This window comes from Loxodonta africana, chromosome 3 (assembly GCF_030014295.1).
Source record: "Loxodonta africana isolate mLoxAfr1 chromosome 3, mLoxAfr1.hap2, whole genome shotgun sequence".
Lineage (NCBI taxonomy): Eukaryota > Metazoa > Chordata > Mammalia > Proboscidea > Elephantidae > Loxodonta > Loxodonta africana.
In genome coordinates this window covers 211,315,759-211,334,951 of record NC_087344.1, presented here as the reverse complement: position 1 = coordinate 211,334,951, position 19,193 = coordinate 211,315,759, and the positions used below count along the sequence as shown (strand labels likewise).

General features: G+C 41.1%; 1 protein-coding gene across 2 annotated transcripts in view; it reads right to left on the bottom strand.

Annotated features, from left to right (window-relative positions):
* Window positions 1-19,193, bottom strand: part of NME7 (NME/NM23 family member 7) — a 349,164-nt gene that overhangs the window by 40,478 nt on the left and 289,493 nt on the right. For both annotated transcript variants that reach the window (XM_010594980.3, XM_023554271.2), the window contains one exon: window positions 14,547-14,654. In XM_010594980.3, coding sequence (XP_010593282.2) covers window positions 14,547-14,654 — 108 coding nt within the window. The remainder of the gene's footprint in view (window positions 1-14,546; window positions 14,655-19,193) is intronic.

Sequence of the window (19,193 nt, the reverse complement as noted above, 5' to 3'; positions counted from 1 at the left end):
CTCATCTTCCAGCACTGTGCTGCGCAATATTCTGTTGTGATCCGTATGATTTTCATTGGCTAATTTTCGGAAGTAGACTGCTAGGCCTTTTTTCCCAGTCTGGGCGCCTTGCTGAAACCTGTCCTGATTCTGCTGGTATTTGAAATACTGGTGGTATAGCTTGTGGCACCACCGCAACACGCAAGCCACCACAGTACGACAAACTGACAGACGGTGATGGTGGATTCGCCATAGTTATAAATTAAGCCAGCTTTCAAAAAAAATCATCTACATTTATTTCCCTTAGAGTCTATAGTGAATGATTTTTATAAGCACTTATATAAAGTGGGATAAACAACATTTAATATGGTCCTTAAAGCCATTAGACTTGTTACTTTTCAGATTGAGGAGACAGCCAACCTAAAGAAAGATGGAGCTGGAACTATACTTTGAGAAACTCAAAGACCTATGGACTTATACACTCCCATTTGTGGAATGTGGTGAATGCTTGAATATGGTAGTATTAAGTCTACAGAGGAGCCCTGGTTGCGCAGTGGTTAAGTGCTCAGCTGCTAACCGAAAGGTCAGCAGTTCAACCCCACAAGCCACTCCACTGGAGAAGATGTGGCAGTCTGCTTCCATGAAGATTACAGCCTTGCAAACTCTATGGGCAGTTCTACTCTGTCCAATAGAGTCGTTATGAGTCAGCAATTGACTCAATGGCAGTAGGCTTGGTTTTTTGGTTTAATGCCTATAGAAATTTCCATGAAGTAAAGAGGTATTACTACTATTTTATTAACAGAGATCCACTATCTTGAGTAAAAAATCCAATTCCTAGCTATGCTGAATGAGGGCACTATTAGACAGGTGCATTTACAGCTAAGGTGCTGTGAGGGCGATATGGGGAAGAGGTAACAGAAGCAATCTAGCAAAGAACATGAGCTCCGCTTAGGACAGGACACAGGGGGGAACATGAAATCACTCCTTCATTCAAGATTCCTTTATCTGAGAAAATCAATCGATGCTAATAGAGTACTAGCAAAGAATTACCATTTGATATTTTCAAGACTTTTTTTAGGCTAATGTAAGACTTTTAAAATATCAAGTTCAAGAAGAAAAATCTATGCAAACTATCAGCTTTCCACATGCTCACCTTTCAGCTTTTACCTGAATACACAGTCAACAATGACAGAAAATGCTGCCAGCAGTGCTTCTCTGGCAACTGCTAGGTGAGAAATAGTGGGATATGGCACTTGAAAGTGGGGTTCCCCCTTATGAAGGCACTGTGATGTCTCAGCCACATGAAAAGGGAGGGGGCGGAGGTGCAATGACACCACTCCTGATACATCCCCCGTGGACTCACGCGGCGGACACTGGCTAAGAGACCCTAATACAGCAGCCAGGGGCTGACGATACAAAATTCTAAGACAGGCCTGCCCTCCAGGCACTGACACAACTAACAGGGGAGAAGGACAAGTCTCAATGTCCTCCATACAGGACATCGGGTTTTGGGTCACATGCCCATGCTAAGTGGTGAATACAGATTTGAAGAACCTGAAGAGAACTGTTTTCCTGTGAGAGACCCAGGGACTTTTTCCTGGTTAGCCTCAGCATGCATGCATTGCACGGTGCACACACACACACACCCTGGGCCCCTAATCACTCCCTGGGAGGGCACTATGGTAGCTTCAACACCAAGACTTACCCTGAGGAATCCAGGTAATCAATCAAGATCATGACCACTCCTTCCAGAGAGGCCAAACACTCCTCCACTCAGAGACAGGGACTCTTTTGAGAGTGCAGTAACCCTTGGCTGCAGCGGAGTCCACGGAGAAAGGCCATGCACATTGCTGACAAGTCGTTTCCGACTCATGGTGACGCCGCGTATTAGAGTAGAAATGCTCCACAGGATATTCCTGGCTGTAACCTTTAAGGAAGCAGATTTCTAGGCCTTTCTTCCGAGGAGCCACCAGGTGGGTTCGAATGACACCAACCTTAAGGCTAGTAGTTGAGTGCAAACCATTCGTGCTACCCAGGGGCCACAAGAGAGGCTATAGATCCCTCCAAACTTCAGAGAATGTAGCTGTTTTCAAACTCACAGTCCTGAAGGTCTAGGGTTTCTTCGAAAGCAAAACCAAGGCTGACTTGTTTCAAAAAGTCTGAGGATGCTCCCATTCACTAGGGCAGTAATTTCTAAACGCTAGTTTGAATACTACCTACAGAACCCCTTGCAACACTAAAAACATAACCAAAGACACAAGAAGCCCATTCCAGACCTACTGAACCAAATCTTCCATGACAGGGCCCCTGTTAAAAAAAGAAACAAAACCAAACTTATGGAGTTTTTGTTTAAATTACACAAGCCCGGGGCTCCTGGCTTGTGTAATTTTAACAATGCCATAGGTGATTCTGATGTATGCTGCAGGCTGGGAGCCACGCACTGTGGCGTCAGAACCACTGGCAGGGCTTGCTGCAGCACAGACTCCCGGGCCCTGCCCCCCAGAGTCTCTGAGTCAGCAGGTCTGGGGTGAAGCCCGAGAATTTCGCTCCCATCAAGTTCTCAGGTGATGCAGGTGCTACTGATGAGAGGAGGACACTTCAGAGCCACCACACACACTGGGGACGTGCTGGGGCCAGAGTGTTTAGAAACTTGGTCCATAACTGTCTTAGTTATCCAGTGCTGCTATAACAGAAATACCACAAGTGGATGGCTTTAACAAAGACAAATTTAAAACCTGGAGCCCAGAAGTGAAGGTGGAGTTCCAACAACCATGCTGGGACTACAAGGCAAAAAAGCACATGCTAAGGATGGCTGAAGGGAACAAGGAGAAGGAGTCTGGGTTCTTTATATGATGGAGCTGCCATGCTAGCCCCAGACTGCCTACCTTTGGACCTCTAACCATGGGGGAGAAAAATAAATGTCCTGACTTTTAAGGATATTATTTTGAGGGTCTCTCTTACTAGTGACCAGAAACAGAACCCTTGTAACATGCCCACCCATCAAAATGGAGGCCAAGCTAGTCGCCTATTTCTCTCATCCTGCTACTGTCACGTGGCTCTGGGATCCCTCCTCCCTAACCCAATCTCCAGGAGCTATGGTGAAGCAACGCTAAAGCGCTTGGCTGCTAACTGAAAGGTTGGTGGTTCAAACCCACCCAAGGGCTCTGTGGGAGAAAGACCTGGCTGTCGGCTCCCGTAAAGATCATAGCCTAGGAGACCCTGTGTGACAGTTCTCGTCTGCCACATAAGGACGCCATGAGTCGGCACCGGCTCAGCGGCAGCTAACAACAACCCAGTTTTCCACTGGTCCTCTTGCTCCCTCTGAAACCTCAGCACCCAAGTAAAATATTTAGAAACCTGAACCTCTCACAAAGGCCTCCTAGCCTTAAACAAAACCTGGACATCCCTCTCGGGCATCACTTCCTTGCAGCCCTTGGTGATGGGTGCCTATTCTCTCACAGTCTCTCCAGTACAAAGATTTTTTTTTTCTTTTTATTTTTCTGGTGAACAGTTGGACTGACCCAGAGGTGGGTTTTTTCAGGTAAATGCAATGAGAAAAGGTAACTGAGGGTATTAGTAAAAGGGTGGCTGATTTATAAAAAGGAAGTTACTACAGTTATAAACAAGGAAGTTATAAAGTTCAGCTGTCTTAACATGGCTTTACAAGGTCCCAGCTGACGTTTTCAGCCTTATTTCTTATTCCTTGAGGCTCCTGTCATCTGGCTAGACCCTCTTCTCCTCCTCATTGCTGACACAGCTCAGGTTACTTCCCTCCTTTGCTAAAGACTTCAGACTCTGGATCACCATTTTCCTCTTTACCCTACCGCCTGGCCATGATCCTAGGTAATTTCAATGTCACTCAATACTAATACTTTTGGCTCTTGGGCCTTCACATCTCTGGTGACCCCTACTGACCTCCACCCCACTCTGTTTTGGTCTTCCATGGCTACACCGTGAACTTTATCATGACCATGAAAGACTCCAACTCTGAAATCTTAAACTTAGATATTCTACTCCGACCACAGCCTCACTGCCTCTGTTATTCCAGGTAGAGACCCCTTCCTGTAAGCCTCAGAAAGGTGTTCAGTCCCATGGCCCGTCCACTTTCTCCCAGCTCATCCTTGTAGCACGTCTTTCCTTATTCATCACTTAGCCATCCTTGCACTAACATCCCTGGTTACCTTTCCTCCTTGCATTTACCTGGAAAAACCCCACCCCCAGGTCAATCCAGTTGTTCACCAGAAAAATAATAAAACAATGATGCGTGCAATCTTTCAAATCAAGTGAACCTTGAACATCACCCATAAATCTATATTCTTTGATCAGCTCTTTCTCCCAGAAGGCTGTTTCAAACCTTCTGCACTATCCCTTATTCAGAATTGTTGGTGGCAGACGAGTTTTGGAATTTTTTTTTTAATGTGGTATAGCCTGTTAACCTGCTGCCATCAAATCGATTTGACTCATAGCGACCCTACAGGACACAGCAAAACTGCCCCATGGGGTTTCCAAGGAGCAGATGGCGGACTCAAACTGCCACCTTTTTTGGTTAGCAGCCGAGCTCTTAACCACTGCTCCACCAGGACTCCAGTAAATGGTAATACATAATATACACATTATATAATACCCCAAGGGTCTGGTTAATTCCCCAAATCAAATACATTAAGATTTCTGTGGCAATGTGAGTAACCACATTAAGTGGGTTACATAAAAACGATATAAGTCTTATGCAAATTTGTCAGGTTTTGCCACTAAACTAATGAATAAAGCCTTTGGTTTTCAGAGCTTGTTAGATTTTATAACTGCAGACAAAGAATTTTTAACTTGTACCACCATTCCTGCATTGGCCAGGAACTGAACCAGGGTCTCTTGGCTTGCATGTTGCTATGATGCTGAACAGGTTTCAAACTAAGATGCACTAGGAAGAATGGCCTGAAATCAGTCAATAAAGCCCCCCTGGATCCTAACAGTCCAATCTACACTGATCACGGGGATGGTGCAGGACTGGGCAGCATTTGTGTGTGGGGCTGCCATGACCACCACCACCAACTACCATCTTCCCCTAGGGATGGGAGTTAACTTTGACTCACTCCAAGAGGTTACCCTTCACATCCAAACAGTCTCTCAAGTGTTAGTTCTGTCCTCTAAGCATCTCTTGAGCTTTCATCTCTGCTGCCATGCTCCTTCAGGCTACTAGCATCTCCCAGTGAACTACCTCAACAGCCTTCTACCTGGTCTCTCTACTTTCAGGTTGGCCCCCTTTGATCTGTTCTCCACACTGCAACCACAGTGATCTCTACAACACAGGTATGATTGCGTTACTTCATTTATTTGGCTCTCTATTACCCTCTGATATCTTAACATGACTTTACAAGGCCTCTGCTCACTTTTCCAGCCTCATCTCTTGCTATTTCCCACCTCATGGTCAAAGCCCCGGCCTAGCTAAACTGCTAAATTATTTTTAGATCTCCAGGTGAAAGCTGCTCACTCTTGTCTTTGTATAAGCTATTCCCTCTTTGACAATATACTAGTAAAAATTAAAACTTCTTAAAGAGATAAAACTAAAATCAAAGATAAATTATTAGTATCAGCCTGGGCAGAGGCCTGCATTATCCGTGGCATTATTTGTCACCCTATACCTGTCTTTATTTCTGGTGAGTCCTTCAATCACTAATTTTTTTTTCCAGAGTATCCCAGAGCAAGAATCCATGTAGAAGTTAATTATATATCCAAATTCAGATTTGTTCTGATCAACTGTTTATACATATAATGAAATATTTTATGTGCTTCTTAAAATTTTATTATCACAAAAGTAATATAACCAAATAACAGAAACTCTGGAAAATAAGATGAAATATCGATACGTTCATCATTATAAAAGATAATATCTCCTGGAAGTAAGCTCCATAAGGGCAGGGGCCACAAGTGTCTTGTTAATTGCTGTATCCCCAGTGCAAGGTTTTTCATAAAAAATTCATATTATCTGAATTAATGACTGAACTATCATTTTGGTATACCGAATTCAAAATTCAAATACACTTGAATTTTGTACCATATACCCGTTCGGCAAGTTTGAGAACTTCCATTTTAGTGTATGTGAAGCATTGGTTGTTCCTGTTGGAGATAATCAGAAAAAGAGGTTCAGGAAACACGAGTACAGAGATCAGGTACAAGGCAAAGAGCCAGATGTATTGTCAATGAGCCCCTGAGAAAAACAAAGCAAGGAGAAAGTAAAACTGGCCCTCAAAAGTGTTGCCAGTTAACTGGATATCCATTTGCAAAAAAATGAAACAGGACCCATACCTCACACCATGCACAAAAAGTAACTCCAAGTGGACCAAAGACCTAAACATAAAGACTAAAACGATAAAGATCATGGAAGAAAAATAAGGACAATGTTAGGAGCCTTAATACAAGGCATAAACAGAATACAAAACATTACCAAAAATGATGAAGGGAAACCAGGTAACTGGGAGCTCCTAAAAATCAAACACCTATGCTCATCTAAAGACTTCACCAAAAGAGTAAAAAGACCACCTACAGACGGGGAAAGAATTTTCAGCTATGACATCTCCGACCAGCGCCTGATCTCTATGATTCTGTTAAAACTCAACTACAAAAAGACAAACAACCCAATCAAAAAGTGGGCAAAGAATATGAACACACACTTCACTAAAGAAGATATTGAGGCAGCTAACAGATACATGAGAAAATGCTCTCGATAGAGAAATGCAAATTAAAACTACGATGAGATTCCATCTCACTCCAGCGAGGCTGGCATTAATTCAAAAAACACAAAATAATAAATGTTGGAGAGGCTGCGGAGAGATTGGAACTCTTATACACTGCTGGTGGGAATGGAAAATGGTACAACCACTTTGGAAATCTATCTGGCGTTTTCTTAAAAAGTTAGAAATAGAACTACCATACAACCCAGAAATCCCACTCCTCGGAATATACCCTAGAGAAATAAGAGCCTTTACACGAACAGATATATGCACACCCATCTTTATCGCAGCTCTGTTTACAATAGCAAAAAGCTGGAAGCAACCAAGGTGTCCATCAACGGATGAATGGTTAAATAAATTATGGTATATTCACACCATGGAATACTACGCATTCATAAAGAACAGTGACGAATCTATGAAGCATTTCATAACATGGAGGAACCTGGAAGGTATTATGCTGAGTGAAATTAGTCAGATGCAAAAAGACAAATATTGTATAAGACCACTATTATAGGATCTTGAGAAAGAGTATAAACTGAGAAGAACACATTCTTTTGTGGTTACGAGGAGGGGGGAGGGAGGGAGGGTGGGAGAGGGTTATTTACTGATTAGTTAGTAGATAAGAACTACTTTAGGTGAAAGGAAGGACAATACTCAATACATGGAAGGTCAGCTCAACTGGACTGGACCAAAAGCAAAGAAGTTTCTGGGATAAACTGAATGCTTTGAAGGTCAGCAGAGCAAGGGTGGGGGTTTAGGGACTTAAGGGGTTTAGGGACTTAAGGGGACTTCTAAGTAAATTGGCAAAATAAATTCTATTATGAAAACATTCTGCATCCCACTTTGAAGTATGGCGTCTGGGGTCTTAAATGCTAACAAGCGGCCATCTAAGATGCATCAATTGGTCTCAACCCATCTGGATCAAAAGAGAATAAAGAACACCAAGGTCACATGACAACTATGAGCCCAAGAGACAGAAAGGGTCACATGAACCAGAGACTTACAGCATCCTGAGACCAGAAGAACTAGATGGTGCCCAGCTACAACCGATGACTGCCCTGACAGGGAGCACAACAGAGAACCCCTGAGGGAGCAGGAGAACAGTGGGATGCAGACCCCAAATTCTCATAAAAAGACCAAACTTAATGGTCTGACTGAGACTAGAAGAATCCTGGCGGTCATGGTCCCCGAACCTTCTGTTGGCACAGGACAGGAACCATTCCCGAAGACAACTCATCAGACATGGAAGGGACTGGACAGTGGGTAGGAGAGAGATGCTGATGAAGAGTGAGCTAATTATATCAGGTGGACACTTGAGACTGTGTTGGCATCTCCTGTCTGGAGGGGAGATGGGAGGGTAGAGAGGGTTAGAAACTGGCAAAACGGTCATGAAAGGAGAGACTGGAAGGAGGGAGCGGGCTGACTCATTAGGGGGAGAGAAAATGGGAGTATGGAGTAAGGTGCATATAAGCTTATATGTGACAGACTGACTTGATTTGTAAACTTTCACTTAAAGCACAATAAAAATTAAAAAAAAAAAAAGTGTTGCCAGTGAGACAGGTGAATGGAAGCCTAAGGCTGAGTCACATAATCAAAAAGGTATCACACATTTTCATGGAAAATGGGGAACCAAAAATAACATTGGGTATGAGCAATATAGGTCACACAGCAAAAGGAATTCGCCAGTATCTTGTGGGAGTTACAGGAGAGAACAAAGGGATAAATGAATCAACTCAATTAGAACCTCTGCCTGTTAGCCTCGAAGTTGTCAAGGTTACAAAGGCAAGGGAAAACTGAGGAACTGCTCTAGATTGAAAGAGACTCAGGAGACAACGAAAGGCAGTCGTGATTCTGACCTGGCTCCTTCTGTTATTAAAGGAAACTGTGAAGCCCGCCTGGGTCTGGCAGTCATGTCTCAATGTTCATTTCCTCATTTGGAGACTTCTACTGTGGTTATGTAGGAAAGCATTCTTTTATGTTAAAAATACTAAAATTGCCAGGAGTGCGGGGCATCATGCTGGCAATTTGAGCATTAACTCAAACGCTCAGAAAACAAAAAGGTTTTTGTACTGTACCTGCCACTCTTCTATAAGTTAGGAATACTTTCCAAGGAAAAATCAGACTCTTTGGGTATTGACGGGGGCATTGGTTTTTAAAAACTGCCTCAGCGATTCTAACATGGAACCTTGGTTAGGAAACCACTGCTATAGCGTCTTCATTATCACTGAAGAAAAGAAGTTACATGCTTCAGTCATTTGTTGGAGAGCTTTTATGTGCTAGGCAAGACAGAATCTCTTCCCTGTGGGTACTTGCAGTCTCGAGGGGAAAATATACAAGCAAACAGACAATGTGTTATAAAAATAATAGAACTGCTATCATTTATTGAGCAATCATTCTGTGCTAGACACTGTGCTATCCTATAACATCAATAAAAAGCAAACCGGAGCTGTGCTTCAGCGGAGAGCTACTCCCACAGGGTTTTCAGGGGCCGTGACCCTGCACAAGTAGATGGCCAGACCTTTCTTCCAAGGTGCCTCTGGGGTGGATTTGAACTGCTAACATTTTAGATAATAGCCAAGCACTTAACTGTTTCTACCACCCAGGGACTCCTACAGCCCAGGCACTGCTATTTCCTTCATTTTACAGAATGAGGTACCCTGGGCACAGATGGATAACTTGCCTAGAAGTACACAGGTATTTTGGCTCTCGACTGCACTAACGTGGTCAAAAAAAAAAAAACAAAAACAAAAAAAACCCAAACCCATCACAGTTGAGCCGATTCTGACTCATAGCGACCCTACGGGACACAGTAGAAGGCTGTAAGTCTTTACGGACACAGACTGCCACATCTTTCTCCCACGGAGTGGCTGGTGGGGTTTGAACTGCTGACCTTTTGGTTAGCAGCTGAGTGCTTAAGCACTGTGCCACCAGGGCTCCTACTAACGTGGTAGAGAGAAGCAAAGGGCTATGAGAACACACAGATGGACCCCTAATTCAGACGTTCAGTGTCAGAGAAGGTTTTTCAGTTGAGGGAACACCAGTGAAACTTCAGACACGTACATTATTTCCCATTATCACAAATACTCTTCAAATGAACATCTATGCAGATAATTTTCTATTTTGTAGCCTTTCTGGCACCCTCCTTTCCTGGCTAGATTCTAAATAAAATTTTGAGACAAATTCTATGAAAAACCCCATGGTTTTCAATCCATGTTGCCACCTACCTGTCACCAACAATATGAGGGTATCCATTTCATTGCATCTTTACCACCAATGGGCATTACCTTAATATTCATTGCCAGTAGTAGAGAACTTCGATTACTAGTTAAGCTGAGTATTTTTCTATCACTAATTTATTTAAAACATAAGTCTAAGATCGCTGTAGTTACAACTGACAGAGTATCAGGGAACACTGGCAGTATAACATCTAGAACGTGTCGCAGTGTACATACAGTCATTTTTTTCTATAACCACAAAAGTGACTGTGTCACAATTGGCAGAGTCCAAAGAAATCAGATATTCCATATTCCTGCTAAGATCCCTGAGCTCTAAAATTTATTGTGCGCTCCATGAGAAAAGGGAAAATGTCGTTTGATTTTGAAACTCTATCACAGTGTCAGCAAGTAAAACACACTCTACGATTCTTTGCAGTTACAGGAATGTGCAATTTTGCAACAGAAATAACAACCAAAATACACGTGTGTCGTCACACAGGTAGGTATGTATCATGTATGTGCACAGGAAGGTGTATGTGTGTATACATGGGCATGGTCACACAGGTAGATATGTATGCATATATGTGCACAGGAAGGCGAATGTGTGTATATGTGGGTGTGGTCACACAAGTAGATATGTCCGCATATATGTGCACAGGAAGGCATATGTGTGTATACGTGGGCGTCGTCACAGAGGTAGATATGTATGCATATATGTGCACAGGAAGGCATATGTGTGTATATGTGGGTGTGGTCACACAAGTAGAAATGTATGCATATATGTGCACAGGAAGGCATATGTGTGTATATGTGGGCGTGGTCACAGAGGTAGATATGTATGCATATATGTGCACAGGAAGGCATATGTGTGTATACGTGGGTGTGGTCACACAAGTAGAAATGTATGCATATATGTGCACAGGAAGGTATATGTGTGTATATGTGGGTGTGGTTACACAGGTAGATATGTATGCATATATGTGCACAGGAAGGCATATGTGTGTATATGTGGGCGTGGTCAAACAGGTAGATATGTATGCATATATGTGCATAGGAAGGCGTATGTGTGTATATGCGGGTGTGGTCACACAAGTAGAAATGCATGCATATATGTGCACAGGAAGGCGTATGTGTGTATACGTGGGCATGGTCACACAGGTAGATATGTATGCATATTTGTGCACAGGAAGGCGTATGTGTGTATATATGGGTACAGGTATAGGCATACCTGTAGGCATGTGTATATACATGTATGTGTGTAAAAAGCAAAAACTAAACCTGTTGTTGTCATGTCAATTCCAACTCATAGTGACCCTGTAGGACAGAGTAGAGCTGCCCAATACGGTTTCCAAGGAGCAGCTGCAGGATTCAAACTGTGGAACTTTTTTTTTTTGGTTAGCCAAGCTCTTAACCAGCATGTGACCACACCTCCTGTATGTACGTGCTGCATATATATACATATATATAATAAAGCACACAGGCAGCACAGTTACAGATAGGTCCATGACATAACCAAATACCTCGTGGGATTGGTTTACTGGTTTGAAGGCTTAGGACCACAGTCTCGTGGGACAGCTCCATCAATTAGAATAACATAGTTCATAAACTTTGTTCTACATCCTAATATGGTGAACAGCATCTTGGGTCTTAAACGCTTGTGAGGAGCCATCTGAGATACAACTATTGGTCTCTACTTGTATGGAGCAAAACAGAAAGATGGAAACCAAAGACTTAAAGAAACTAGTCTATAGGACTAACAGCTTACACAAACCACTACCTCATCTATCCTGAGTCCAGAAGAACTAGGTGGTGCCCAGTTACCACTACTTACCATTCTGACAAGGGACACAATAGATGGTCCCAGATAGAACGGCAGAAAAATGTAGAAAATTCAAATTCTTAAAAAAAGGCCAGACTTACTGGACTGTTAGAGACTAGAGGAACCCCCATGACTACTGCCCTGAGATACCCTTTAAACTTTGTACTGAAACCACATCAGGAGGTCGCCTTTCAGATAAATAACAGATTGGCTCATAAAATAAGCAATATCACCCATGAGTGCTGTGCTCCTTTAAAAAATCATCTATATGAGACCAAACTGTCAACATTTAGCCTAAAGCAAAGATCAGAAAGTAAAGGGAGGGAGGGGAAGGGAAGCCAGATGAATGGAAACTGAACAATCAGAATGGATGTTATGAGAATGCTGACACACTGAAAAATGTAGCCAATGTCAGTGAACAATATGTATAGAAATTGTTAAATGGGAACTGAATTTGCTGTGTAAAAACACAAAAACATAATAAATTATTATAATTAAAGAAAAAAAAAGAGGGAGAGAGCTCTGATGACATCATTTGAGTTCCTGGATCAAGCTATACCTGAAGCCAAAAGACTTTCCTTTACGTCAGCAAATAAATTCTCTTTTCATTAAAAAAAAGAATTAATAAAATAATGACAAAACGTAAGTTAAAACCATACTTCCTGAGCTCCACACAGCTGGCAAAAATAAATAGCTCAGTAAACATCATATTAGGAAAAGATCAAGTAGAGTGTTTCTGTCTTTCCGTTTTTACCATATAAAAAGGGTGGTCATACATACCAGTCTGCTTGTGACACTTCTGATTTATGCCTGTTATCCCGAATCCTGTCTGATTAGAGCTGCCTTTCAAAAGGATCCTGGATTTGGGCAATACATTTTATGGTCACCCTACATCTAAATGATGTTTCCTTAATGAATGGCATATCTTATGTCCAGGCACTACATTGCCACGTGCTGTTAGGGCAGACAGATTTTAACCCCTGAACAAATGGCTTTTAAAAATGCAGACAGGAAGCAAGCTACTCCAAATCGCCCAAGGCGATGACAGGCAGGCCCCGGATAAGGCATTTTAACGGGCACCGATGTCACGGCTGATATTTCAGTTTCACCGAAGTAACAGTGTCTGTTTCAAATCTAGTCTACTGCCCCAAAACTATCAGAAGGTACAGGGAATATTTATAAGATTATTACCATTTAAAAACAAATATTTAATCCTTTTGATCATCAAAAAATAAAGTTTGTTACATTTTTACATTTCACAAGTGTGTCTAAATTTCACACCAGGGCACACAGCTTAGATAAGACTTTAGTGGGTTAACATTTTGGATTATAGCAGAGAATCTTAATGGAGCTAATAAAGTCATTCTTTAAAGCAACATAATCCCGATGGCAATACACAGAACAGGCTATGTCCAAGGCCCATATTAAGAAAGAAAAGAAGAAACGCTACTGCTTGCGTAAAAGGAGAGGTACACCACGTATGCAGCTGGAGAGACCCAGTACTATATGGACATCACCCCACGTTAATTTATAAACATACTGTCAGCCAAGGTCCCATCTGCATTTTGTGGGTGGAATAAAATTCATATAAAGTTAATTTGAAGAAATAAATTCAAGGGAAAAACCAAGGAAATTTTTATGAACTATCTACAAATTACAATAATAACTATTTTGCTGGTACAGAGCAATGAAATACAGCTGAAAGGTGAGAAAGAGGCATGAATGTATGTAAGTGTTCCACAGTGTGAGACAATAACGAAAGGATGAGAGGGCTTAGTAAACAATGAGACAGCTGGGCAGGTCCGTACCTCACGCTTTATATCAAACAAATTCTGGGTAGACTGAACATTTCCTTTTAAGAAAACAAAAGCAAAATGTTGGGGAAGGTTCTCTATGTACGACTTCAAAGGCAAAAATCAGTACAAAAAAAAAAAACACTAAAATAATTATGTATTAAGGATATCAATATTTTTTCTGCCATTTATATTATAATTACTCAAATTTATCATTTGTCTTTTAATTTCATTCAGTTCCTTTTGACATAAAAATTTTTTTCAAAACTGTTAGAAGTTAAAAATATCAAACTCTAATATTTCGTTCTTTACTTTTGGCTTGGAAATGCTTAACCCAAAATCAGACCAATTTTCACTTGTATAAGAATTTTTTCATTGTTTCTTATTTTAATGTTAATTAAATAAATGAGGGGTCAAAATATGGCTCTCTACCTTATAAGCTATTTGATATGGGGACGTTATTTAACCTTTCTGTGTTTCAACTTCATTTTTTTAAAAAAATAGATGTAATAATACCAGCCTGTTAGTGTTGCTATGGGGATTAAAAGAAATAATTTCCACAAAACATTTAATATGGCAGAGCCTGGTACATAAAAAGTATCAGTAAAAGGTAGCTATTACTTGCAATGCTATCACACTGCATAACGGGTTTCCTGTTTTTCAGTGGAGTATTCCCGTGACAACCAACTTAGGGTAATGGTGTTCCTACCTGATTTAAAAACAAATTTCATGTGATTTATTTAGTGCTACAGTTTTTTCCTTTTAAAATGATTTTTAAACCATAATATATGCTAGTCACAAAAAATATCTTAATTCTTTGGCAAAAATACAGTTATAAAAATCATTCTACAAAGTTGTCTACCAATTTGGTCTTTAAAAGTTGTAGCGTGAAGTTGTCAGACCACTAAGTGACAGTGTAGTCCGAGAATATTAAGAGGCTTTCTACACCGGAGAACTGCTGAGATCACCTATGAGAGCTTGAAACATGAACAGCACGTTCACCCTTCTGACTCACCTCTAGCAGACCGTCCTCAGGTAGATCAGTACAGTGAACAGCATTCTGGATCTTTGTTTTACCAAAGATTGCTCTGAGGGTTCCAGGGCGTAAATGCCGGGCAATTTCCTATTAAATACAAACATATAGATCCAAGTCAGTCATATGGTCCCAGTAAGAAAATCCACCAGCTGTATGCAACACTGTATTATTTAATTCATAAAATGTATGGAAATGTTGATGGTGCTCATCTTCCTCAAAGGTAGCATGGACGCATAAAAACTTCCAGCACTGGAAAATTTCATTTTACTCGTCAGGCTTTCTCTGTGGCCCCATGTGAAGCCCAGTGTAATCGCTGTCAGAGGGCAAACAGATGATGGGAGTCACACAAAATATGAAGCCAGGTCACCGCTGTGAAACACCTGTATCTTATAAAGATAGATCCTAACACCTGGATTTATGAGCCAGTTTGATGGAGTACTAATTACAAAAGGTTTTCAAAAATATTATAGTTGTATCAGCTTAGTATACATTCACTTCAGGGGAAAAAATAGTTACAAATAACTCACAAAGTCCTGCATAAAAGAACCACGGAGTTAAAAAAATTGAAGATGAGTGAGTATTAATGGCCTACTTAATAGTCTTTCTTTTCTTGTAATTAAAAAAAAAATCCTATTTCAATTAAGAAATATATCACCTATTCCAAAGGCTATATGAGTGTATTAAAGAATAACCAAAAAATGAATCTACTATTAAGCTGAATTAAAATATTACCAATAACTTTTTTTTATTGTGCTTTATGTGAAAGTTTACAGTGCAAATTAGTTCCTCATTCAACAATGTATACGCAAATTGTTCTGACACTGTCACCACTCACCCCTTTCCACCTCAGCTTCCCCATGCCCATTCATCCAGTTTCCCTGTCCCTTCCTGCCCTTTTGTCTTTGCTTTTGGGCAGGTGTTGCCCATTTGGCCTTGTATACTTGACTGAACGAAGGAGCACATTCCCCACATGTGGTGTTGTTGGTTTTATAGGTTTCTCTAGTCTTTGGCTGAAAGGTGAACTTTGGGAGTGGCTTCGGTTCTGAGTTAGAAGGGAATTCAGGGGCCATAGCCTCAGGGATTCCTCCACTTGCTGTCAGACCAGTAAGTCTGGTCTTTTTTTGTGAATTTGAGTTTAGCTCTATATTTTTCTCCCTCTCTGTCCAGAACCCTCTATTGTGATCCCTGTCAGAGTGGTCCATGGTGGTAGCTGGGCACAATACAGTTCTTCTAGGCTCAGGCTGCTGGAGGCCGTGGTTCGTTAGTCATTTGGACTGGTATTTTCCCTGTGTCTTTTGGTTTTCTTCATTCTCCTTTGCTCCATCCAGACGGGATGGGACACATAGGTATATCTTTGATGGCTGCTTACAAGCGTTTAAGACGCAAGGCACTACTCACACAAGAAGGATACAGAACATTTTCTTTATGAGCTATGTTATACCAGTTGACCTACGATGTTCCCCGAGACCATGGTCCTCATCCCTCAGCCCCAGTAACTCGGTCCCTCATGGTATCTGGATGTGTCAAGGAAGCTTCCATGATTTTGTCTGAGTCAAGCTGTGCTGATGTCCCCTTTATTATGTGTTGTCTTTCCCTTCGCCAAAGTTACCACGTGTCTACTACCTAGTTAGTGATTTTCCCTCCCCTCCCTAGTAACCACCAAGGATTGTTTCCTTCTGTGTGTAAACCTTTTCTTGAGTTTTTATAATAGTGTTCTCATACAATATTTGTCCTTTTGTGATTGACTTACGTCACTCAGCATAATGCCCTCCAAATTCATCTATGTTGTGAGATGTTTCTCAGAGTCATCATTACCTAGTATTCCATCGTACATATGTTACAGAGTTGGTTTATCCATTCATTCATTCATCCATCTGTTGATGGGCACTTAGGTTGTTTCCACTTTTTGGCTACTGTGACTAATGCTGCAGTGAACACGTGTGTGCATATGTCTATTCGTGTGATGGGTCTTATTTCTCTAGGATATATTCCTAGGAGTGGGATTGCTGGATTGTATGGTATTTCTATCTAGGTTTTTAAGGAGGCATCATATTTTCCATAGTGGTTGTACCCTTTTACATTCCCACCAGTAGTACATCAGAGTTCCAATGTCCCCTCAACCTCCAACATTTGTTATTTTCTTTTGTTTTTTGATTAGTGCCAATAAGGTCGAGATGAGATACTATCTCACTGTAGTTTTGATTTGCATTTCTCTAATGGGTAATGATCACAAGCATTTCCTCATGTGTCTGTCAGTCGCCTGAATGTCTTCTTTGGGTGAAGGGTCTGTTCATATCCTTTGCCCATTTTTCGATTGGATTATTTGTCTTTTTGTTGTTAAGGTGTTGAAGTATTCTATAGATTTTAGAGATAAGACCCTTGTCGGATTTGTCATAGCAAAAAAATTTTTCCCAATCTATAGGTTCTCTTTCTGCTCTTTTGCTGAAATCTTTTGATGAGCTTAAGTGTTTAATTTTTAGGAGTTCTCAGTTATCTAGTTTCTCTTCTGGTATTTGTACACTGTTAGCTATGGTGTCTATTCTATACATGCCATGTATTAGGGCCCCTAGCATTATCCTTATTTTTTCTTTCATGACCCTTATCATTTTAGGTTTCATATTTAGGTTTTTGATCCATTTTGGGTTAGTTTTTGTGTATGCTGTGAGGTATGGGTCCTGTTTCATTTTTGTACAAATGGACATCCAGTTTTGCCAGCACCATTTGTTAAAAAGACTGTCTTTTCCCCATTTAATGGACTTTGGTTCTTTGTCAAAGAACAGGTGACCACCGGGGGACAGCTTTACACCTGGGTTCTTGATTCTGTTCCACTGGTCACTGTGTCTTTCATTGTACCAGTACCAGTCTGTGCTGACTCCTCTGGCTGTGTAGCAGGTTCTGAGATCAGGTAGTGTGCAGCCTCCTACTTTGTTCTTTTTCTGCAATAATTCAATAATGCTTTGTTTGCCCGCAGTCTTGTTCCTTTCCATATAAAGTTGGTGATTAGTTTTTCCAACCAAAACCAAACCCATTGCTGTCGAGTCAATTCCAACTCATAGCAACCCTATAGGACAGAGTAGAACTGCCTCATAGGGTTTCCAAGGAGTGCCTGGTGGATTTGAACTGCTGACCCTTCGGTTAGCAGCTGTAGCTCTTAACCACTACGCCATCAGGGTTTTCTTTCCATCTTGTTAAAAAAAAAATGCTGTTGGTATTTGGATTGGAATTTCATTATATCTGTAGGTTGCTTTGGGTAGAATTGACATTTTCACAATATTGAGTCTTCCTATCCATGAGCATTCTATGTTGTTCCGTTTAAGTAGGTCTTGATTTCTTGCAGTAATGTTTTGTAGTTTTCATTGTATATGCTTTTATATCCCTGGTTAGACTTAAAACCCATTGCTGTCAAGTCACTTCCGACTCATAGCGACCTTATAGGGCAGAGTAGAACTGCCTCATAGGGTTTCCAAGGAGTGGCTGGTGGATTTGAACTGCCAACCTTTTGGCTAGCAGCCAAGCTCTTAACCATTATGCTATCCTGAATATTTTATCTTTTCAGTGGCTGTTATGTATGGTATTGTTTTCCTGACTTTCTTTTCAAAGTTCTTTTTGTTGGTGTATAGGAATCCAACTCATTTTTGTATGTTGATCTTGTATCCTGCCACTCTGCTGGATCTTTCTATTAGTTCTGGTAGTTTTCTTGTGGAATCTTCGGGGTTTTCTATTTATAGGACCATATCATCTGCAAATTGGGATAGTTTTACTTTCTTCTTTTCAATATGGATGCCGTTTATTTTTCTTGGCTTATTGCTCTAACTAGGACTTCCAGCACAATGTTAAAATAGGAGTGCTGATAAAGCACACCCTTATCTTGTTCCCGTGCTCAGGGGGAATGCTTTCAGCCCCTCTCCATTGAGACTGAGGTAGGCTGTTGGTTTTATACAGATGCCCTTTACTGCGCTGAAAAATTTTCCTTCTATTCCTATTTTACTGAGAGTTCTTTTTTAATTGTATTTCAGACGAAGGTATACAGAGCAAATTAGTTTCTTATTAAACAATTAATACACATATTGCTTTGTGACATCGGTTGCTGCCATGGATTGAACTGTGTCCCCCCAAAACATGTGCCAACTTGGTTAGGCCTTGTTTCCCAGTATTGTGTGACTGTCCACCATTTTATTATTTGATGAGATTTTCCTATATGTTGTAAATCCTATTACTATAATGTTAATAAGATGGATTAGCGGCAGTTATACTGATGAGATCTACAAGATTAGATTGTGTCTTAAGCCAATCTCTTTTGAGATATAAAAGAGAGAAGTGAGCAGAGAGACATAGGGACCTCATACCACCAAGAAAGCTGTACCAGGAGCAGAGCTCATCCTTTGGACCTGAGGTTCCTGTGCTGAGATGCTCCCAGATCAAGGGAAGACTGATGACAAGGACCATCCACCAGAGCTGACAGAGAGAGAAAGCCTTCACCTGAAGCCGGCACCCTGAATTCAAACATCTAGTCTACTGGACTCTGAAAGAATAAACTTCTCTTTGTTAAAGCCAAATACTTGTGGTATTTCTATCATAGCAGCACTAGATGACTAAGACAGAATTTGGTACCAAGAGAGGGGTGCT